The sequence below is a fragment of the Oncorhynchus masou genome, chromosome 32 (genome assembly GCF_036934945.1).
Source record: "Oncorhynchus masou masou isolate Uvic2021 chromosome 32, UVic_Omas_1.1, whole genome shotgun sequence".
Taxonomy (NCBI): Eukaryota; Metazoa; Chordata; class Actinopteri; order Salmoniformes; family Salmonidae; genus Oncorhynchus; species Oncorhynchus masou.
The window spans coordinates 86,230,485-86,253,883 of record NC_088243.1 but is presented as its reverse complement, the minus strand read 5'-3'; the positions used below and the strand labels follow the sequence as shown (position 1 = coordinate 86,253,883).

The following is a 23,399-nucleotide window of genomic DNA, read 5'->3' as shown; positions in this document are numbered from 1 at the left end:
CACTTCCGGTTCCGGTTTAGACGCCTGTGAAGCGCGCTAGCTACAGGTTACGGTAAGACACAATGACTAATGTTGTATACCGATATTTATGTCAAGTCTTTATATCTATTCACTAATTATCTTCATCTTTCAAAAAATTGCTGGTTTGTATGATGGCTAGTTATCGAGCTAACGCGAGAGGAGGTTAGCTTGCTTACGTTAGCTTTGCTAGTTCAGCCAGTTTCGTTTTTGTAAATTTATGCTATTTATAACTTTTTGGTATTTCGATGGTCTACAATATCTATTTAGCTATATATGTCATTTTTATCACTTGCATGAGCCTATGGTTTGGCTCCATGTCAGAACTAACTAACGTTCAGCCAGCATTTGTCAGTGACGTTAGCTAGATCTGCATGACGGTTCGGGCTAGGCCTGCTGGTTATCGCCAGCATGTCACACCTACAAGGAATCAGCTAAAGTCAAGATAGGTCCCGCACCCAAGTTTCCTGATATTAAAATCCGTATTCCCCTACATTGCTTCTTTGATCCCTCATCTCTTCACTGGCAACTTTCTCTACAGAGATTTGATACGTTTACGTTCCAGCATGTCTCACAACTACTCCTACAGACGACCACCACCAGCTAAAGATCTAAGAGCCAGCGCTTTCGACTCTCCAGATCACCTGCACCCTGGAGACCACAGTCACAATGTTTACAGATCGTCCCAGGAGGCTCCGTCTCATTCCACAATACCATCCTACCCATCCTCCTCATCCAGAGCCTCCGCTGCCACCGAGTCCCCTTACTCCTTCTCACTAAGCCAGTCAGACCCTTACTCCTCCCTAAGCCGGTCAGACCCTTACTCTTCCTCTCTAAGCCGGTCAGACCAAACTCTGACCCTCCTGAGCAGCTGTGGGCTTGAGCCCAAAGACTTGTCTCTACTAGCCGAGATGCCTGAGGAGCTCATCACTGTGGAGAACCTACCACATCTGCTCCTGGAGATCAGAAAGAATAGGGCGACACAGCAACCACCATATCCAGTTATGACCTCTTACCCCCCTGCTGCCACATCTCGCTCCCCCACTGCTACCCCTCCTCCAGGCCGTGCGTGGGAGCAGCGTGACCAGAGTCGTTCTCAGCCATTAGACTACCCCCACCCCGCTCTTCCCCCTTCCCAACTCCTTCCCACAGAACAGGCTGAGCCCTGGCAACTAGATCGTCATGGCAACCCGATGCAGTACACACGCTCTCGCCTAGAACCTGTGCCAGTCCGAGTTGTGGACTACCACTATGGTAAAGAAACTCCCAGAAGTTACCAAACTCCTAGGTCCACTTACAACACGGCCCAAGGAGGAAGCAGCAACACCTGGAAACCCCCCAACTCATCCCAACCAGCAGTAGATTACAGGTACCCACCACCACCAGCTACAGACTACAGACCACGCTCAGACAAAGATGTCCCAGTTGTCACAATCAAGATGGCCACCTCTGGCAAAACTCCCACCAAGAAGGCTGCTCTTGACTTCCACGGAGAAATCCCCCAAACGTTTCCTTATTCGTGCTCTCTCTGCCATATTACTGTGCTCTCTGAAAAGGTTAGTAGCTTACTCCTCTTATTTCTGTTGAATCTGCATTATCTGGGTCTCAGGTAGGTTCATGTGTGTGTGAAAGGGTCAAAAGTGTATGAATCTTAAGCCTATTTGTGCCACTAATAATATACAGTTACTGCTACGTATGTTAGAAGACAGCCTATGCATTATCTTAAATATGAACAATCAGATTATTATTTTTTGTGTCCTTTTTGTTGTTGTTGCAGTGCTGGTTCACACACGTCAATGGAACTCAACATGCAGACGGACAGCTCACACTTCTTCAAATGTGAGTAATCACATACTCAATGTGTTTTTCCAGTTCTCCACTCAACAGCATGACACAAGCATTTTGCTATATCTGCTAAATATGTGTATGTGACCAATACATTTGATGACGTTTCAAACTCTTACTGTCATTATTGATATTGTAATAGGCCTAGCTTAAATCGATTAAGTTCCTAAGTTGTCCAGCTTTTTTAAAATATATTTTTTTAAATTATTCTATCTCTTCTTCTTGTGCCTATGTGTTTTAGGTATCCTGAATGGGATTGCCGGATGCAGACCGCCAGAAGGTAAGAGCATATCTCTCTCTGTGTGTGTGTGAGTGTGGGTGTGTGTGTGGGCTTGGTATTAATATTAATGTAGAATAGATCCTAACTACAGGCCTTTCAATCCCTTTAGTGGTGACGACCACACAGACAGACCAAGGGTTGAAGAGAAGACTGGTGGACCTTCCCATAGGTCTATTAACTACTTAGGTAAACTAACTGCATTAGCTTGCCTATACATAATACAGTACCTTCAGAAAATATTCATACCCGTTGACTTATTCAACATTTTGTTGTGTTACAGCCTGAATTCAAAATGGATTAAATATATTTTGTTCTCTCTCGCCCATCTACACACAGTACCCCATAATGACGAAGTAAAATTGTTGCAAATGTATTGACAATGAAATACTTAAGTATTCACACCCCTGTGTCAATGCATGTTAGAATCACATTTGGCAGTGATTACAGAGTCTTTTTGGGTGAGTCTCGAGGAGCTTTGCACACCTGAATTGTACACTATTTGCACATTATTCTTTAAAAAAAAATTCATTCTCTGTCAAGTTGGTTGTTGATCCATTGCAAAACAGCCATTTAAGTTTTGCCATAGATTTAAGTAAACTATAACTAGGCCACTCAGGAACATTCAATGTCATCTTGGTAAGCATCTCCAGTGTATATTTGGCCTTGAGTTGAAGGTTATTGTCTTCTGAAAGGTGAATTTGTTTCCCAGTGTCTGGTGGAAAGCAGACTGAACCAGGTTTTCCTCGGATTTTGCCTGCGCTTTGCTCTATTCTGTTTCTTTTTATCCTAAAAAACTCCCTAGTACTTGTCGATGACGAACATACCCATAACATGATGCAGCCACCACCATGCTTGAAAATATTAAGAGTGGTACTCAGTGAGGTGTTGTGTTGGAGATGCCCCAAACATAATGCTTTGTATTCATAAAGTAACATTTTTTGGCCATTTTTACAGCAGTTTTACTTTATTGTAAACAGGATGCATGTTTGGAATATATTTATTCCGTACAAGCTTTCTTCTTTTCACTCTGTCATTTAGGTTGTGGGTAGACTAGTGGTTAGAGCGTTGGGCCAGTAACCTAAAGGTTGCTGGATTGAATCCCTGAGCTGACAAGGTTACTTGACATGGATGTTGATTTAAGGCAGCCCCCCGCAGCTCTCTGATTCAGAGGGGTTGGGTTAAATGCGCAAGCCACATTTCAGTTGAAGGCATTCGGTTGTACAACTGACTAGGTTTTAGTATTGTGGCTTAACTACAATGTTGTTGATCCTTAGTTTTCTCCAATTACAGCCATTAAACTCTGTAACTGTTTTAAAGTTACCATTCGCCTCATGGTGAAATCCCTGAGTGGTTTCCTTCCTCTACGGAAACTGAGTTAGGAAGGACCCCTGTGTCTTTGTAGTGACTGGGTGTATTGATGGATACGCCATCCAAAGTGTATTTAATAACTTCTCCATGCTCAAAGCGATATTCAATGTCTGCTTTATTTTCTATTTACCCATCTACCAATAGGTGCCCTTCTCTGTGAGGCATTGGAAAACCTCCCTGGTCTTTGTGGTTGAATCTGTGTTTGAAATTCACTGCTCGACTGAGGAACCTTACAGATGTATGTGTGGGGTACAGAGATGAGGTAGTCATTCAAAAATCATATTAAACACTACTATCGGACACAGAATGAGTCCTTGCAATTTAAAGACATTTTTAATCCTGAACTTATTTAGGCTTGCCATAACAAAGTGGTTGAATACATATGGGCATTTCAGCTTTTCATTAATTTGTTAACATTTCTCAGAACATAATTCCACTTTCACAGTTTGGGTTATTGTGTGTAGGCCAGTGACACAAAATCTCAATTTAATCCATTTTATATTCAGGCTGAAACACAACAATGTGGAATAAGTCAAGGGGTGTGAATACTTCCTGTATATACCATTTTATCAAGCATTTTGAATATTTTTTTAAAGTTACCTTTATTTAACGAGGCAAGTCAGTTAAGAACAAATTCTTATTTTCAATGAAGGCTGATGAACAGTGGGTTAACTTCCTTGTTCAGGGGGCAGAACGACAGATTTTTACCTTGTCAGCTCAGGGATTCGATCTTGTAGTCCAACGCTCTAACCACTAGGCTACCGCCCCACAACTCTGAATTGAACCCACAACTCTGGTGTTGGTAGCGTCATGCTCTACAAACTGAGCCACACAGGACCATTTGCTTTGCCGGTATATGTCTGATTTATTCATGTAACATATTAACGTGCTAGTAACTTTTATATTGTAACATATTAACGTGCTAGTAACTTACCTTTTATATTATAACATATTAACGTGCTCGTAACTTTTATATTGTAACATATTAACGTGCCAGTAACTTTTATATTGTAACATATTAACGTGCTCGTAACTTTTATATTGTAACATATTAACGTGCCAGTAACTTTTATATTGTAACATATTAACGTGCTCGTAACTTTTATATTGTAACATATTAACGTGCCAGTAACTTTTATATTGTAACATATTAACGTGCCAGTACCTTTTATATTGTAACATATTAACGTGCCAGTAACTTTTATATTGTAACATATTAACGTGCTAGTAACTTACCTTTTATATTGTAACATATTAACGTGCTAGTAACTTTTATATTGTAACATATTAACGTGCCAGTAACTTTTATATTGTAACATATTAACGTGCTAGTAACTTACCTTTTATATTGTAACATATTAACGTGCTAGTAACTTACCTTTTATATTGTAACATATTAACGTGCTAGTAACTTACCTTTTATATTGTAACATATTAACGTGCCAGTAACTTTTATATTGTAACATATTAACGTGCTAGTAACTTACCTTTTATATTGTTACATATTAACGTGCTAGTAACTTACCTTTTATATTGTAACATATTAACGTGCCAGTAACTTACCTTTTATATTATAACATATTAACGTGCTAGTAACTTTTATATTGTAACATATTAACGTGCCAGTAACTTTTATATTGTAACATATTAACGTGCTAGTAACTTACCTTTTATATTGTTACATATTAACGTGCCAGTAACTTACCTTTTATATTGTAACATATTAACGTGCTAGTAACTTTTATATTGTAACATATTAACGTGCCAGTAACTTTTATATTGTAACATATTAACGTGCTAGTAACTTTTATATTGTAACATATTAACGTGCTAGTAACTTTTATATTGTAACATATTAACGTGCTCGTAACTTTTATATTGTAACATATTAACGTGCCAGTAACTTTTATATTGTAACATATTAACGTGCTAGTAACTTTTATATTGTAACATATTAACGTGCTAGTAACTTTTATATTGTAACATATTAACGTGCTCGTAACTTTTATATTGTAACATATTAACGTGCTAGTAACTTACCTTTTATATTGTAACATATTAACGTGCTAGTAACTTTTATATTGTAACATATTAACGTGCTAGTAACTTTTATATTGTAACATATTAACGTGCTAGTAACTTACCTTTTATATTATAACATATTAACGTGCTCGTAACTTTTATATTGTAACATATTAACGTGCTAGTAACTTTTATATTGTAACATATTAACGTGCTAATAACTTTTATATTGTAACATATTAACATGCTAGTAACTTTTATATTGTAACATATTAACGTGCTCGTAACTTTTATATTGTAACATATTAACGTGCCAGTAACTTACCTTTTATATTGTAACATATTAACGTGCTAGTAACTTTTATATTGTAACATATTAACGTGCTAGTAACTTTTATATTGTAACATATTAACGTGCCAGTAACTTACCTTTTATATTGTAACATATTAACGTGCTAGTAACTTTTATATTGTAACATATTAACGTGCTAATAACTTTTATATTGTAACATATTAACGTGCTAGTAACTTATATTGTAACATATTAACGTGCTAGTAACTTTTATATTGTAACATATTAACGTGCTAGTAACTTTTATATTGTAACATATTAACGTGCTAGTAACTTTTATATTGTAACATATTAACGTGCCAGTAACTTTATTGTAACATATTAACGTGCTAGTAACTTACCTTTTATATTGTTACATATTAACGTGCCAGTAACTTACCTTTTATATTGTAACATATTAACGTGCTAGTAACTTTTATATTTTAACATATTAACGTGCCAGTAACTTACCTTTTATATTGTAACATATTAATGTGCTATTAACTTACCTTTTATATTGTAACATATTAACGTGCTAGTAACTTTTATATTGTAACATATTAACGTGCCAGTAACTTTATTGTAACATATTAACGTGCTAGTAACTTTTATATTGTAACATATTAACGTGCTAGTAACTTTTATATTGTAACATATTAACGTGCCAGTAACTTACCTTTTATATTGTAACATATTAACGTGCTAGTAACTTTTATATTGTAACATATTAACGTGCTAGTAACTTTTATATTGTAACATATTAACGTGCCAGTAACTTACCTTTTATATTATAACATATTAACGTGCTACTAACTTACCTTTTATATTGTAACATATTAACGTGCTAGTAACTTACCTTTTATATTGTAACATATTAACGTGCCAGTAACTTACCTTTTATATTGTAACATATTAACGTGCCAGTAACTTTTATATTGTAACATATTAACGTGCCAGTAACTTTTATATTGTAACATATTAACGTGCTAGTAACTTTTATATTGTAACATATTAACGTGCTAGTAACTTTTATATTGTAACATATTAACGTGCCAGTAACTTACCTTTTATATTGTAACATATTAACGTGCCATTAACTTTTATATTGTAACATATTAACGTGCCAGTAACTTTTATATTGTAACATATTAATGTGCTAATAACTTTTATATTGTAACATATTAACGTGCTAGTAACTTTTATATTGTAACATATTAACGTGCCAGTAACTTTTATATTGTAACATATTAACGTGCCAGTAACTTTTATATTGTAACATATTAACGTGCTAGTAACTTTTATATTGTAACATATTAACGTGCTAGTAACTTTTATATTGTAACATATTAACGTGCCAGTAACTTACCTTTTATATTGTAACATATTAACGTGCCAGTAACTTTTATATTGTAACATATTAACGTGCCAGTAACTTTTATATTGTAACATATTAACGTGCTAATAACTTTTATATTGTAACATATTAACGTGCTAGTAACTTTTATATTGTAACATATTAACGTGCTAGTAACTTTTATATTGTAACATATTAACGTGCCAGTAACTTTTATATTGTAACATATTAACGTGCTAGTAACTTACCTTTTATATTGTAACATATTAACGTGCCAGTAACTTTTATATTGTAACATATTAACGTGCTAGTAACTCACCTTTTATATTGTTACATATTAACGTGCCAGTAACTTACCTTTTATATTGTCCTGTAGGTAAACCGTCAAGTAGCGGCTCTAGAAAAAACGTAGACACAAAGACAAAGACAAAGGTTACAAAGGTATTGTTGTTCTTCTGGTTTATTACTACCTGGGTTTCTCCCCTTTTTTTTATTTTTAGTTTTCACATTGCCTGTTTACTTGCCTTAATTTTCCAGGGGAGTGGCAAAGTGGTTTGTGCCAAATTTACCGCCCGGTGTCTCAACGAAGATGGTTTGAAGGACCTGATTAAACCGTTTGGGGAAGTTGTGAAAGTCATCATGTTCCATGCTTTGGTAAGAAGACTAGTAGCCTATTCATCCTGCCATCTATTAAAATACCTAATATATGTGTTTTCAATTCCTCTGAAATGGGTCAAAAGTCTTGCAGTGACTGAATAGTATAGTATAGAAGTAGAATCGCCACCCATCATGGCCTCATTGACTACAATAGGGATATCCATTCTAGGAATAATGTTTTTATGGTTCTTGTAACGCTGCATCGTCAGGCGTTTGTGGAGATGGGCTCAACTGACCAGGCCGCCGATATTGTGACATACTACCTCAGGAACCCAGTGATGTTGAAAGGAGGACAAGTCACCTTCTCTGTCTCGTCAACATTTAATTTCCTACAGGTACATTTTTACAAGATGAATTGACGCAATTTTTTGTTTACATTTGTTTGAAAGGGTAATTGAGGATTTTTCCTAAAACAACCACACACACACACACACACACACACACAGTATTATTCATTGAGTTAAATAAATCAATTTACGTCCATATAGAGTTCCCGGGTGTTGAGTTTCTCCCCGGTGCCTCCTGGTAAAGAGTCTGCCGCGTGGAAGAGAGAGTTACTGGCCGTCGCTGAAGGATTTGGACCTGTGGAGCACTCTCTATTCTTACCTACGCAGGTATTATACAGCATTTGAACTTTTGGGGGGTCTTTGTTATAGTATACTACAATTTGCTTACAGTGTATTCTGTCCTCTTAGGCATTTGTGGAAATGACTAATGCCATGGATGCTCAGAAACTTGTTGGACACCATACATCCAAACACCTGAAAATAGATGAGATGCATATTAAAGTGGCCTTCTCATCAGAGTATAATACACTTCGGTAAGTTGATGCGTCCCCTGTTGTGCCATTACCTTTTGTTTTGCATGCAAACATGCATTGATTATGGCTTCTGAGTTCAGACCGTCAGAACAGTGTCACTGTTATAACCACTGTGTTGAAGGAGAAATAGTTCATTTAGACTCTTTAAAATCCAGAAAACATGGAAATAAGAGTGTTGTCTGTAAACCTTTCTTTTCCATCACATCATGCAGGACCATGTCTGAGAGGAAGTCTTCAGACAGGAAGTCTTCAGACAGGAGCAGGAAGTCTGAAGACAGATCTAAGAGAAAGAGAACCCCAAGCCCCAGAAGGCGGTCCCTCAGCCCCAGGAGAGATTCCCCAATCTCCTCAAAGAGGAGGAGGAGTAGAGAGAGAGAGAGGGATAGCGACCGTCACAAAGAACGGGGGGGATCAAACTGTGGGGGTAAAAACAGGCCAAAGTCCCCCAGCAAACAAAGCTCCAGTCGGTCCCCCAGAAGCCTTCGCTCCCATACTAAAGAGCGGGTGTCCAGTGAGAAGGTATCCCCCATTTCCACATCCACTCTCTCACAACCTCCCACCAAGAACAAGACCCCATCCCAGGCCTCCACTGTGATGGAGAAGTCCAAAAAGGCTGTCGACACGATTGACCAGAGCAAGCAAGAAACTGCGACCCACGACAGCCAGGAGGATGGAGCCATGGAGGCCTGTGATATGGACAGTGACATCGAGGGGATGGCCGTGTATGGGGAGGATGGGGAGGAGAACTCTGACATGGGAGAGGAGGGAGAGGTGGGGGTGAGAGAGGAGGGAGAGGAACAAGAGGAACTGCAGGAGAGTGCTGAGGACTTGATCCAGGAGTTTAAAGACCTATGTGAGCCCAGGCAGAAACCAACTTCTGGGACTGTAGATGATGCTCCTACAGAAGAGCTCTCAGCTACCGGGTCAGAACAGAGGAAAGAGCGCTCCGCGACCGGGTCAGAACAGGGGAAAGAGCGCTCAGCGACCGGGTCAGAACAGGGGAAAGAGCTCTCAGCTACTGGGTCAGAACAGGGGAAAGAGCTCTCAGCTACTGGGTCAGAACAGGGCAAAGAGCTCTCAGCTACTGGGTCAGAACAGGGCAAAGAGCTCTCAGCTACCGGGTCAGAACAGGGCAAAGAGCGCTCAGCTACCGGGTCAGAACAGGGCAAAGAGCGCTCAGCGACCGGGTCAGAACAGGGGAAAGAGCTCTCAGCTACCGGGTCAGAACAGGGCAAAGAGCTCTCAGCGACCGGGTCAGAACAGGGGAAAGAGCTCTCAGCTACCGGGTCAGAACAGGGCAAAGCGCTCTCAGCTACCGGGTCAGAACAGGGGAAAGAGATAGATGGCGAAGACCAGAAAGGAGATATTTCATACGTTGATGATGAGGTAAAGTATATGCCAGTCTTTAACATGTAGTTCATCTATACATAATCTGTCAGGTCTTTAACATGTAGTTCATCTATACATAATCTGTCAGGTCTTTAACATGTAGTTCATCTATACATAATCTGTCAGGTCTTTAACATGTAGTTCATCTATACATAATCTGTCAGGTCTTTAACATGTAGTTCATCTATACATAATCTGTCAGGTCTTTAACATGTAGTTCATCTATACATAATCTGTCAGGTCTTTAACATGTAGTTCATCTATTTAACAAGTCAAATTGAAAAAAGTGTAAAATACAAGGTGCCATGTTTAATACGTATTGTGTGTTTCAGTAAATCCTAAATGTTATGTTTTGATGTTTTTTCCCTTCAGCCTGATTTCCCAGAGGACCTTGAGAATCTTATTACGTTGGATGAGCTTGAGGAGGATTCCTCAGTTGATAACCAAGGTGACTTATTACTCAACGCCTAGCAACTCGACCATAGATTCCATTCAAACTTCAGCATTTTTAGAGAAAGAGTAACATTGTTATGAAGGTCATTGATTGTATGTTTATCTTACATTGCAGATAACCAGTCAACAGATGAGATCAAGAGCAGATCCAAGAGCAAGGTGAGCATATGTATATATCTTTGTTCATTATTGTTTCTGATGTGTTCTGTGAGTCAGTATTGGTCATCTGTTTAGAATTGTTCATTCAACCTTCTAACTGGGGACGATTGGTTTTAAGCAATATATCAGTCTAACACCATATATACGATCTGGGTTGAGTGGGTTCAATGCAGCTTTCGTTAACTATTGTCAATAAGGTTGTTACAACCACACCTGTAAAATATATTTTTATTTCAGCCCTCAGGACGTGATCAGACACCTGGTAGAGTGATCTACGTCAAAAACCTTCCCAGAGGCTTCTATACAGATAGTGACTTCCTGAAGATTTTTAAATGCTTCGGGAGAGTGCATCGCTATTTCCTCCTTCGCAATGGTGAAGAGGTATGTTCCTCACAAAAGGAAATCTAAAATGGAATCGATCCTAATGATGTACTACAAGTCTGATCACATTTGTTGTTTCAGTAACCCTGGTCTCTCTCCTCTCTCATCTATCTCTCAGGGCTTCATTGAGATGGAGAGGTCTTCTGACGTGACAAAGGCTTTAAGTGAACTGCGTTATAATGGCTGTAGATTATACGGCCAGAAGTTGATCGTCCTGCGGTCTCAGAAATACAAAAGACTAACAACAGGGTTGGTGTCTGCTCTGCTAAACAGACGTATAGCACACTCTGTCCCATCCCGTGTGGGAGCCACTGATAATTAATGTTTCTCTGTCTTTTCTGATAGAAAATATCCTCGTCTGATCATATTTTACGTGCAGTGATTTCTGCCTATCTATCTTAAGGTAAACGCTTCTAAACTTTATATAAGTCTGGACTAAAAAGGAATTATCTTATTTTTGTCAGGTGGAAACCTGAATCTGATTCTAAAAGTGATCGGAAGAAGGATCACGTGAGTACTAGAAGCAGTAGCAGGATACGGAGTGGACGGACCAGCAGTCACTCAAAGTCAGCGGCGAAGGACGACAAGACAAAAGAGAAGGACGACAAGACAAAAGAGAAGGACGAGGAGACAAAAGAGAAGGACGACAAGACAAAAGAGAAGGACGACGAGACAAAAGAGAGGGACGAGGAGACAAAAGAAAACGACGACAAGACAAAAGAGAAGGACGACGAGACAAAAGAGAAGGACGACGAGACAAAAGAGAGGGACGAGGAGACAAAAGAGAAGGACGAGGAGACAAAAGAGAAGGACGAGGAGACAAAAGAGAAGGACGAGGAGACAAAAGAGAAGGACGACGAGACAAAAGAGAAGGACGACGAGACAAAAGAGAAGGACGACGAGACAAAGGAGAAGACGGCACGACAAGTATGCTCCGAGCCAGCCCAACACTGTGACAAGGAGGACAGAGGAGCGTCTGAAGGGAATATTGACAAATCCTCCAACAGTGAAGACCAAAAGGATGCCCCTGTCCCGGCTGCTGAGGAAGAGAAGCAGGCCTGTAGCAATGAGGATAATGCAGAAACAAAGATGGAGGATAATGTGGAAACGAGACCAGATTCCATGAAGACTGGTATGGAGTCATCGTTCCAGGCCAACAACCCAGTGGGTAAGTGTTTGGATGTGATTCATAGCCTTACTGCACTCATGGTAGCTTGGTCTCAGATCTGTTGTCTATTTCTATAGTCTGGTCCCAGATCTGTTGTCTCTTTCTATAGCCTGGTCTCAGATCTGTTCTCTTTCTATAGCCTGGTCTCAGATCTGTTGTCTCTTTCTATAGCCTGGTCTCAGATCTGTTCTCTTTCTATAGCCTGGTCCCAGATCTGTTGCCTCATTCTATAGCCTGGTCCCAGATCTGTTGTCTATTTCTATAGCCTGGTCCCAGATCTGTTGTCTATTTCTATAGCCTGGTCCCAGATCTGTTGCCTCTTTCTATAGCCTGGTCCCAGATCTGTTGCCTCTTTCTATAGCCTGGTCCCAGATCTGTTGTCTATTTCTATAGTCTGGTCCCAGATCTGTTGTCTATTTCTATAGCCTGGTCCCAGATCTGTTGTCTATTTCTATAGCCTGGTCCCAGATCTGTTTGTGCTCTTGTCAACTCCATGGCATGACAATTCTATAAGGAGTAGGCAAGAGAGCACAATAAGACTGGCACCCAAGGCTACTGCCATGTCTCCTTTCAAGAAAAATAACAAAAGTACCTTTTTAGACTTCATCACTGAAACAACTATTTTAATTTGTTTGCTTTGAAAACACTACCAGGTTGTGCAGCAATGAACTGTAGTAAAGAGAAATTGTCTTTAGGAAGTACAGTACTATGCTTTCTAATGCGTTCGTTACAGGAAGAGAATTCATTAAACCTGTCATTGGCTACTTCTGCGACCTGTGTCAAGTCATCTATGTCCATGAGGACGAAGCAAAGGATCAACACTGCAGCAGCCTCTGTCACTATCTGAAGTTTATGGTAAAGCACCAGAATCCTGTTGAATCTCATCAGAATTATCTCACTTGAGTTGTCTATGCTTCTTTACCATAAGTGTAGAAACAAGGGTTGGCCAACTGCTCTTTTATATGGTCCCCATTACCAAATAATGTAAGTCACAAGTGCACAGGTTTGGAAAAAGTAGGATCATGGAGGGGATATCTATTCTTTACATTATTCAACCAACATTTCTGTGCAGTTATTTGCTGTGTACATTACATGTTTACCTGGACGATTACTGAACTGTATGATTTGTTGTCTCACAGGAACATTCAAGGGGAAGACACAGCCTCTAGCTAAATGTCCATCTCTGGAGGAAGTTGACAAGATGACAGTTTTAGGCCCATTTTGACGGGAAGTGTACATGTGTACTTCCGGAGGAGGGTGGAGAATCTGTATTTTTCTTTATAGTGCACTCAAGAAGAACGGCACAGGTTTACCTCATCCATGAGAGGCTCTTTGTGAAACTCATCCTAGAACAATAAATGACATTGCAGATTACGTTAATCTGTATTGGTTTATATGAACAAATGTTCAGCACCTACCTACATATATTGTTATGTTTGTGTTAAAATAGCTCAGATCTACTTTCTGTAACGTGAATTGTTTGTTCGGTTTTCCGATGTTATTTGTTTTCAAGATTTGTGTTAACTTGAACTTCATTCTCTAAAAGATTGTTAATAAACATGCTTAATTATTGCATTTTTGTAATTTAACATTCTTCAAGCAAGATAACATCACCGCCTTCTAGTTTGCTCTAGGTTCAGGATTATAACCAATGATGTATATAAACCCTGGATGACTGACGCTATGTATTGGCCAATGAAAGGCTTTGAAGCCACTGGTCGGCCATATTGGCACTCCTCAGTAGGAGCAGTCCTCCATAGGAATGAATGCAATTCTACAGTATTTCAAATAAATTACATGTTTTATATAGGTGTGTGTATATATTATATTGTAGTAACATTAGTACTTTCTACAAATTATACTTAAAAGGAATATGTTTATTTTATTATGTTTAGCTCACATAATTTAAGTATGCATTAAGATGTCTGTAATAGAATAAACATGGCAAAACAAATGTAGACATTTAACGGAATTTATATATCTTCCGAATTGTTTTGTTACAATAGTGGCTTCAAAACTGCCCCATGTCAGTCATCTATTTGTCAACAGCTGGTGTGCGATGTCTAATATTAAAGAAGTCTCGAGGTATTGCTCGCCTGAGGTAGAGTACCTTATGATAAGCTGTAGACCACACTATCTACCGAGACAGTACTCGATATTATTTGTAGCCGTCTATTTTCCACCACAAAACGATGCTGGCACTAAGACCGCACTCAACCAGCTGTATAAGGCCATAAGCAAACAAGAACATTATCATCCAGAAATGGAAATGCGAGAAGAGCCCTGTGGCTTCAGGGTATTCAGCCTGCGAGAAGAGCCCTGTGGCTTCAGGGTATTCAGCCTGCGAGAAGAGCCCTGTGACTTCAGGGTATTCAGCCTGCGAGAAGAGCCCTGTGGCTTCAGGGTATTCAGCCTGCGAGAAGAGCCCTGTGGCTTCAGGGTATCCAGCCTGGGAGAAGAGCCCTGTGGCTTCAGGGTATCCAGCCTGCGAGAAGAGCCCTGTGGCTTCGGGGTATTCAGCCTGGGAGAATAGCCCTGTGGCCTCAGGATATTCAGCCTGGGAGAATAGGAAATGTGTGGACCCGGTGTCCAAGTAGGCTACACGTAGCTATGTGTGTGGAAAACATTTCATCACAGAAAATACATTTAACTTGTTTAGTGTCCTCCGTTTCCACTCACTACTTGTAGCTGTACAGTCCGTTTGTTTGTTGTTGGTATTGGCTAGCTTAATGTTCTGGTTGCTAGCGCCATCATGAAAAAGGGCATGAGGAAAGCCTTACAATATTACGCTTTTCTAAGTAGAGAGAACGCTTAAGAGCAGACAATTGTTGAAAAGTAATTTAAACATGTACTTTTCTTAAATATAGTTGTGTAATCGACTAAAACAAACAGACAACAAGAACATTGCGTTTGGAAAATATATATTTTTGTGCTTGTTGTTGCTATGAGCCAAATGGGGGTAACCTAGGTAACCACCGTATTTTTCTCTACAGGCGGTGACGTTGGGTGGTGACGTCCTAATACTGACTGGGACGTTGGCGCTGCCCATGCTAAAACAGACTTTTGGGACAAGAGTTCTCTATCAACTCAATTTCAATTCAAGGGGCTTTATTGCCATGGGAAATGTGTTAACATTCCCAAAGCATTTGAGGTAGATAATATACAAAAGTGAAATAAACAATAAAAAAATTAACAGCAAACATTACACATACAGAAGTTTCAAAACAATAAAGACATTACAAATGTAATATTACGTATATATACAGTGTTGTAACGATGTACAAATGGTTAAGGGTACACAAGGGAAAATAAATAAGCATAAATATGGGTTGTATTTACAATGGTGTTTGTTCTTCACTGGTTGTTATTCTATCTATCTCTATGGGTGCGGCGTCTGTCTCCATGGTAAATTAACATGGCGGTGTCTGGTGAGTGGGAAATATTTTTCATAAATGTGCAGACAACTTGTGAACGATAAATGTCTCTGGTTATTAATCGCTTGTCATAACGTGGATATGAGTTGCGCTATCAGTTTCAAGATAATTTACTTTTTAGTAGGCTTTATCATGGGAGAAGTAACGTTATCTACTAACTGGCTAGCCACTTAGCTAGCTAGAGAATGTTAGCTACCTAGCATTCTATCACGAACAGCGACAGCATGTTAAATGTTTAAGCAAGCGTGACATGTTGGAAAAACATCACTGTAAGCATGTACATAATTGATATGAAATGGGAGGATTTTGAAGAAGACTTGTTTAACTGCTCATTTGTCTCATTCTTGCAGGAAAACATCCAATTGTATCCTTTGTTTTTTGTTGTAATGTAGAAGCTGCATTTAATAGCTAGTTAACGTCAGCTATTTCATTAGCTACTGTGACAGCTAACGTTAGTCTGCATCTTTATTCCTTATATAGTGCATTACTTCTAACCAGAGCTCTATGGGTACCGATTTGGGACATAACGTTAGGGACGTCAAAGCATAGGTTTAGGCTGCTTCACACTCACTATGGAAGCTCTAGTCTAGAGCGGGGGTTCTCAAAAACGGTTTCTCATATCCCAAGTGACATCAACATAAAAAAAGAAATAGCATTCAATGAGTTTTACAATGACGTCGGCAGTGCATGGCTGGCTGAACCAAGTCTCAGGCTCTGGGAAGGAACATTTTTAAAGCCCACCACTTGGTATCGAGAGAGAATTTCGCCTTTTAAGCTAATATCCTGCAATTCTACACAATATGCCATGAGGCAGCGAGAAAACGTTGCCGTTTTAAAGCTGGAGTCCTTAATTGAAACAATAATAAAGCACTGTTTTGGTAGAAAGCTGTGGGATTGGCCTGGATAAATGTAACCAATGTTTTGAAGCTATACAGTGTTTGTTTACATTTATACTGTTTACTAACAGAGATAAAAAAAAATAAAGCAATTTTAGGTTCTGATGGGGTAAAACAGTTGAACTAACCTCATGAGGCATTTACAAGTTTTATTCTTCAAGAATTGATTAGTATATCACGGTATTCCATACCAAAAATGCATTTAGTAACTAAAGATTACATTTTTAAATTACAGTGCATTTATTCTCAACTAGTCTAAAGAAGGCCAGTTTTATTGCTTCAATCAGCACATCAGTTTTCAGCTGTGCTAACATAATTGCAAAAGGGTTTTCTAATGATAAATTTGCCTTTTAAAATTATAAACTTGGATTAGCTAACACAACGTGCCATTGGAACACAGGAGTGATGGTTGCTGATAATGGGCCTCTGTACGCCTATGTAGATATTCCATTTAAAAAATCAGCCGTTTCCAGCTACAATAGTAATTTACAAAGATTAACAATGTCTATACTGTATTTCGGATCAATTTGTTATTTTAATGGACAAAAATGTGATTTTCTTCAATAAAAAACAAGGGAATTTCTAAGTGACCCCAAACTTTTGAACAGTAGTGTATATCTTTTTATTTTTTTATCATCCCCTTGCAGTACCTCCGCATACCCCACTTTGAGAACAACTAGTCTAGAGAGCACAGTAAAAGTTTGCTTAGGTGTATTTTTAAACTCTCCATGGTTAAGTAGGAAGACATAGATGTCATTGTTGTAAAAAAAAACTGTGAGTGTGCTTGGTTTACCATCATCCTAAATTTAAGTATTGAATTATTTTGTTGTATTTGATTCTTTTTACTTTATGCCAATTTTCCCAACGTTTATGTTACTACATTACACAAGCTCACATTTTCAACACGTAAATTTTTTGTTGAGATACAAGGTCCTTTTTTCTTCAGATTGGTGACGCTAATATAAAAGTTTACTGTCATCACAAATAGATTTAAATCAATTGCTTTAAACAGGTTAATATATGTGGGTTGGTACCGTTCATTTTGTTATATGCGCCTGTCTGTTGCAGGACTTAGAACACTTATCATTTTTAAATGTACAATGCAGCATTTTTAATATCAATATCAAATAATTTCTGGGTAACAGATAAGTACCTTACTGTGATTGGTTTAAATTAAAATGGTTATCTCCCTCCGACATTCTAGAATTTTGACAACTGTCTTCAACGAATTCTCTTCTTTACAAGTGATGTGAATATTTTTTCTCAGATTCCGTGTGGCCTTTGAAAAGTGTTTGTTTAAACAGTGCATACACAGCAAACGTTTGCTCCTTATTCAATTCATTTCAATGTGATATTGATGGAAGTGCTAAAAAATAAAAACGATTGCATTACGCTTACCGCGTTGTCGACCCACTTGAATCAAAATGCAACACTTCAGAATGTAGCTAGGTGTCTCCTACAAATTGTCCTGTAACCAGTGATGTACACATTAGTCCCAGAGTCCGTGTGGTTTTTGAGCTGTGTTAGTTTCAACAGGACGTGCAACCTCATCTCCCCCCTCTCAAACTATTGATTTCAACGTGATAATCGATTGGAGGGTCCGACAAGTGTTGCGTTTCTCTTTCTGTTGGTGTCCCCCATATCAAAATGCAACATTGCAAAATGTAGCTGACTGTCTTCTGCAGGTTGTTGTCTAGCCAGTGAGTAAAATTACGTGGTTTTTACCAGATTTTATCCCCCCCCAAATCGATGTGAGTGATTTATTTTTAAAACAACAGGGTTTTTGGTGCGTGTGCAGTTTCTAAGGTGCTTATTTAAAAAAAATACAAGTAATATGATTAGTATTGTTTCACATTAGTATTGTTTTATGTGTAGACAGTACATTTTATGTTTAGGTTTTCAATATATTACAAACTGTTTCTGCATGTTGGTTATTGATTTGGACACTGTGTTAACTGTGTTTTTACATTGAGCTATTGATCTAAATGTTTTGTCAACAGGAAGCAGCAACAGCATCATTTTCAACTTAAGTTTTAGGAATATAAATTGAACTTTCAACATGAATTTCCAATGGTATTGGACTTACTCATTGGGGAAACTGCGAAGTGAGTCCAAAAATGTGCTGTGATTTATTTTGATGATAAAGGCTACCAGAAATCACCAAAAATGGGTTTGCCCTGCCTACTCCTATCATAGACCCTTGGCTATATAATCTGCCAGTGGGCTACCATTTGAAAGTCTTCGATATGACCTTAACGACACATCTCAGTTGTCTTCCACACCACTGCAGGTCCTGTTCTACCTCAACAGCTGGTATTTTGCTGCCTACTTTCTTGCTGAGGTTCTTATGTTTGTTTACAAAGGTTTGTATTCTACTCAAATAGTCACACAATGGGACATAAAGTAATGTTTAATCGATCACTCACTGCCTGATGTTTTTGCAAACCCAGTGTCAAGGCTAAAAGCAAAATGACTGATTTCTAAACGTGCCTTTGAATTTACACAGGATTGTTGTTACCATACCCACCAGCAAGTCTCACGTTGGATGTTGGGCTACTACTTGTTTTCCTTGGCCTTGAGTCCCTCCGAATATTTTATGGTTTGTGTTTTGTTAAGCTGTATTCTGGGCTAGAGGTATGTCTCTGCATCATCACATGGTGTAGGATAATACGTGTTCATTGAAACAAGAATATTCACATTATGTAGCCTACATTGTGTGCTTATTACTTGTCATATTTATTGCCATAATGGCATCTGGTCGTTCTATTTGGCACCTACTGTAGGACTATGCTATATGTCCTTCCTGATGATCATGTGCTAACATTCTTTTCCATCCACACTTGTTCCAGGTTGGAAGGGGAACTTAACAGAGCGTTCTCTGGCCATGTCAGTGAGTGTGCTGGTCCTGGTGCCGTGCACAGTGCTGTCTGTGTACTACCTGATGCTGCAGACCTTCGTCCTGCGCCTGGAGTTCATCCTTAATGCTGTGTTACTCTGCTTCTACAGTCTGGAGATGCTGCTAGGAATCATGTCCATATCTGCTTTCTCCAGGTAGGAGAAACATGACCTATAAACTGGTACCCAGGCTTTCTCCAGCAAGAATAAACATGCCATAGCCTGGGGACCAGTCTCTTCTTCAGTAGGAGAAACATGACATGGCATAGCCTGGGTGCCAGTCTCTTCTCCAGTAGGAGAAACATGACATGGCATAGCCTGGGTACCAGTCTCTTCTCCAGTAGGAGAAGCATGACATGGCATAGCCTGGGTACCAGTCTCTTCTCCAGTAGGAGAAACATGACATGGCATAGCCTGGGTACCAGTCTCTTCTCCAGTAGGAGAAACATGACATGGCATAGCCTGGGTGCCAGTCTCTTCTCCAGTAGGAGAAACATGACATGGCATAGCCTGGGTACCAGTCTCTTCTCCAGTAGGAGAAACATGACATGGCATAGCCTGGGTACCAGTCTCTTCTCCAGTAGGAGAAACATGACATGGCATAGCCTGGGTACCAGTCTGTTTCTACTCTCTTGCCAACTCCTTATGGAATTTACATTTAAAGGGTTGGCAAGAGAGCAGAAACAAACTGGTACCCAGGCTAGGCATGACATGTTTCTCCTACTGGAGAAAGAGACTGGCACCCTGGCTAGGCATGACATGCCTGGGTAGATTCCTTGGTTTTAGGCCTCAACAATTGTTGATTATTGATCAATGAATGTATTATGCTTTGCGCTTAAGCTGTGACCTTGCATAATGTTTCACTATAAAGGTCCTATATCAGTGATGCTGGATGCGACCTTGCGTAGCGTTTCACTGTAACGGTCCTATAACAGTGATGCTGGATGTGACCTTGCGTAGCATTTCACTGTAAAGGCCCTATATCAGTGATGCTGGATGTGACCTTGCGTAGCATTTCACTGTAAAGGCCCTATATCAGTGATGCTGGATGTGACCTTGCGTAGCGTTTCACTGTAAAGGCCCTATATCAGTGATGCTGGATGTGACCTTGCGTAGCGTTTCACTGTAAAGGCCCTATATCAGTGATGCTGGATGTGACCTTGCGTAGCGTTTCACTGTAAAGGCCCTATATCAGTGATGCTGGATGTGACCTTGCGTAGCGTTTCACTGTAAAGGCCCTATATCAGTGATGCTGGATGTGACCTTGCGTAGCGTTTCACTGTAAAGGCCCTATATCAGTGATGCTGGATGTGACCTTGCGTAGCGTTTCACTGTAAAGGCCCTATATCAGTGATGCTGGATGTGACCTTGCGTAGCGTTTCACTGTAAAGGCCCTATATCAGTGATGCTGGATGTGACCTTGCGTAGCGTTTCACTGTAAAGGCCCTATATCAGTGATGCTGGATGTGACCTTGCGTAGCGTTTCACTGTAAAGGCCCTATATCAGTGATGCTGGATGTGACCTTGCGTAGCGTTTCACTGTAAAGGCCCTATATCAGTGATGCTGGATGTGTCCTGATCTGCTCAGTGTTTCATTCTCATCAGTTTTTCCCTCCATTTTGCTGGTCAGGTCAAAGGTGTACTGAGGAAGAGGAATGCCGCAATGTTCCACATCGTTTCAAGAGGAATGAAGAAAGGGTTTTCACCAGGATTGTTATGTGAACGTATTTAAATCCCACATTGTTGTAGTTTTTATATTGTCTGTTAATAGCCGGAATATTTATATTTTTGTAACGATGAAATGTCATCTATTTTATTATAAAAAAATTTTTTACCTGTTTTTGTATCAACTGTCAATCTTGTATGGTACGAGCAGCACCAATGGGATTGTCTTATGAGGTTATTCCATCTGCTGTGCCTGGTAATGGAATGTATTTGTACAATGTTTGTTGTTGTTGATCCAGAGCACTATATTTCATTATTTACTGTAATAAATACAATTCCTCATTCATTCACCAGAGGACTTTTTTCCTTGAGTAATTTATATTCCTGATTTGCTGAATCACCCCAGCAGCCCGTGGTTAAACCCAGATCCTAATTGCATAGAACAGGGATATTGACCAAATATGTGTTGTTGAACATTCTGAAGCAACGTTGATACATTTTTGTCAATCTCTGGAGAGATGGGCAGTTATCATAATATTTTTTTATAATATATATATATATATATTTAATAATAACAGTTGAAGACATTGAATAAAACGTTTATCCCTAATTACAATGCACAATCAATCTGATGGGGTGAAGCTTTAATGTTAATCAGCAAATGTGGACGAATACGACATGAGGATGCATGCGTAATCAACCCTGTATGGGGGGGACGGGGTGGGCGATGCGATGCTGTCAGCGAAAGGATCCAGTGTGCCTGAATAGCGGTAGCAGTCATCCATCCCATATAGACATAAAATGCTATTTATTTCTAAGGCGTATCAGTGGACTTGCCAGTTGTTGTTAGAAGTAGCTTAGTTATTTTCTTTCTATAATAGGATATTATACAGGCCAAGATATTAGATTAGTTATCGGCCGGGGTGAATAATGCTACAGTCTTCATCATCCGGACTGGTGCAGATGGAGGGATGTGGGGAAGAGGCGAGGGATACGCAGAAAATGCAGGTAATAGATGCTCTCCCGTTACGTGTATTTGAGACATTTTTCCAAGATTACAGAAGTAACATAGTAGTCGGAACGAGATCAAGGTGACACGTTCTTATTTTTCCATGGAAATGTTTGGCTTCTTCGTTGTACGTAAACTATGCTGAGAGAAATCAAAGGGCCGACCCCTCCCAAAATCTCGCTCCTCTAGGAAAACCCGGCGTCTGTAACATTTTGGTAGCTAGATTTGTTTGGGGTCTTTAGCTGGACACACTAAAATAATGATTGGATCTCAGTCGAACAAACCAGATTAGATGCTTGGTAATTGGGAGCATCATATTATATTTTATAGGTAATTTTATCACCGTGATTTTTTATGTTTCTATACTACCTAATTTGTTGTTTCTACAAATGCAATCTTATGCACTATAAATGAGGGTCCCACCAAGTAGGCCTGTCCTATTTCTTAATTAAACCTTAGCATTTTTTTAAAATATCAATAAAGAAAATGTTAATTGAAGCATGATTGCACAATGGGCCTATTTAAAACAGGGGTGATACCACTGATGATACCAATAATAATAATAAAAGTATAAGATCTGTGGGCCACATCCTTTAACAGGATGCTAGTCAACACCATTTTATTTATTTTTTAAGTTCCCTCATCAATCAACACACAATAACCCATAATCACAAAGCAAAAAAACAAACAGGTTTTTAGACATTATTGCAAATGTATTAAATATAAAGAACTGATATCAAATATACGTAAGTATTGAGATACGTTACTCAGTACTTTGTTGAAACACCTTTAGCAGTGATTAAAGCCTAGAGTCTTCTTGGGCATGATGCTACAAGCTTGGCACACCTGTATTTGGGGAGTTTCCAATTCTTCTCCTCTCAATCCTCTCAAGCTCTGTCAGGTTGAATGGGGAGCATCTCTACACAGCTATTTTCAGGTCTCTCCAGAGATGTTCGATCGGGTTCAAATCCGGGCTCTGGCTGGGCAACTCAAGGACATTCAGATACTTTTCCCAAAGCCACTCCTGTGTTGTCTTGTCTGTGTGCTTAGGGTTGTTGTCCTGTTGGAAGGTGAACCTTCACCACAGTCTGAGATCCTGAGCGCTCTGGAGCAGGTTTTCATCGAGGATCATCTCGCTGGACTTTGCTCCATTCATCTTTCCCTCGATCCTGACGAGTCTCCCAGTCTTAGCCGCTGATTAACATCCCCACAGCATGATGCTGCCACCACTATGTTTCACCTTAGGAATGGTGCC

The 23,399-nt window shown here is 39.3% G+C and overlaps 3 protein-coding genes across 5 annotated transcripts in view; all 3 read left to right on the top strand.

Moving 5' to 3' along the window:
• The first annotated feature begins 1 nt into the window (after position 1).
• Positions 2 to 13,820, top strand: LOC135526754 (matrin-3-like). 3 transcript variants are annotated; one of them, XM_064955381.1, is made up of 18 exons: positions 2 to 52; positions 560 to 1,574; positions 1,796 to 1,857; positions 2,105 to 2,143; positions 2,253 to 2,329; positions 7,595 to 7,659; positions 7,756 to 7,872; positions 8,085 to 8,210; positions 8,364 to 8,489; positions 8,571 to 8,695; positions 8,908 to 10,081; positions 10,457 to 10,532; positions 10,653 to 10,696; positions 10,934 to 11,077; positions 11,196 to 11,326; positions 11,542 to 12,245; positions 12,979 to 13,100; positions 13,385 to 13,820. In XM_064955381.1, exons 2-18 carry the CDS (start codon positions 585 to 587, stop codon positions 13,412 to 13,414), a joined length of 4,152 nt encoding a protein of 1,383 aa, XP_064811453.1. In that variant the 5' UTR covers positions 2 to 52; positions 560 to 584; the 3' UTR covers positions 13,415 to 13,820. The 3 variants fall into 3 exon arrangements, with proteins under 3 accessions (XP_064811453.1, XP_064811455.1, XP_064811454.1); XM_064955383.1 differs by lacking the exon at positions 560 to 1,574 and having other exon boundaries at positions 11 to 52; XM_064955382.1 differs by having other exon boundaries at positions 13 to 1,574.
• Positions 13,821 to 15,645: 1,825 nt separating this feature from the next.
• On the top strand, positions 15,646 to 21,481 carry tmem216 (transmembrane protein 216). The gene is made up of 6 exons (XM_064955380.1): positions 15,646 to 15,673; positions 16,030 to 16,043; positions 18,845 to 18,938; positions 19,082 to 19,174; positions 19,425 to 19,626; positions 21,101 to 21,481. Exons 1-6 carry the CDS (start codon positions 15,661 to 15,663, stop codon positions 21,114 to 21,116), a joined length of 432 nt encoding a protein of 143 aa, XP_064811452.1. The 5' UTR covers positions 15,646 to 15,660; the 3' UTR covers positions 21,117 to 21,481.
• A 401-nt stretch (positions 21,482 to 21,882) lies between these two features.
• The window catches only part of LOC135526752 (shootin-1-like), a 30,381-nt gene continuing 28,864 nt past the window's right edge, over positions 21,883 to 23,399 (top strand). The window contains 1 exon segment of the mRNA XM_064955378.1: positions 21,883 to 22,143. Within this exon segment, the coding sequence (XP_064811450.1) occupies positions 22,066 to 22,143 (78 nt within the window). The 5' untranslated portion in view covers positions 21,883 to 22,065.

Bases quoted from the DNA above. Each gene is read 5' to 3' on its own strand.
- LOC135526754 (XM_064955381.1), top strand. From the start codon at position 585: ATGTCTCACAACTACTCCTACAGACGACCACCACCAGCTAAAGATCTA. The intron at 7,873-8,084 runs GTAAGAAGACTA...CTGCATCGTCAG, and splicing joins TCATCATGTTCCATGCTTTG to GCGTTTGTGGAGATGGGCTC. The intron at 12,246-12,978 runs GTAAGTGTTTGG...CGTTCGTTACAG, and splicing joins CCAGGCCAACAACCCAGTGG to GAAGAGAATTCATTAAACCT.
- tmem216 (XM_064955380.1), top strand. The intron at 18,939-19,081 runs GTTTGTATTCTA...GAATTTACACAG, and splicing joins TCTTATGTTTGTTTACAAAG to GATTGTTGTTACCATACCCA. The intron at 19,175-19,424 runs GTTTGTGTTTTG...CACTTGTTCCAG, and splicing joins GTCCCTCCGAATATTTTATG to GTTGGAAGGGGAACTTAACA.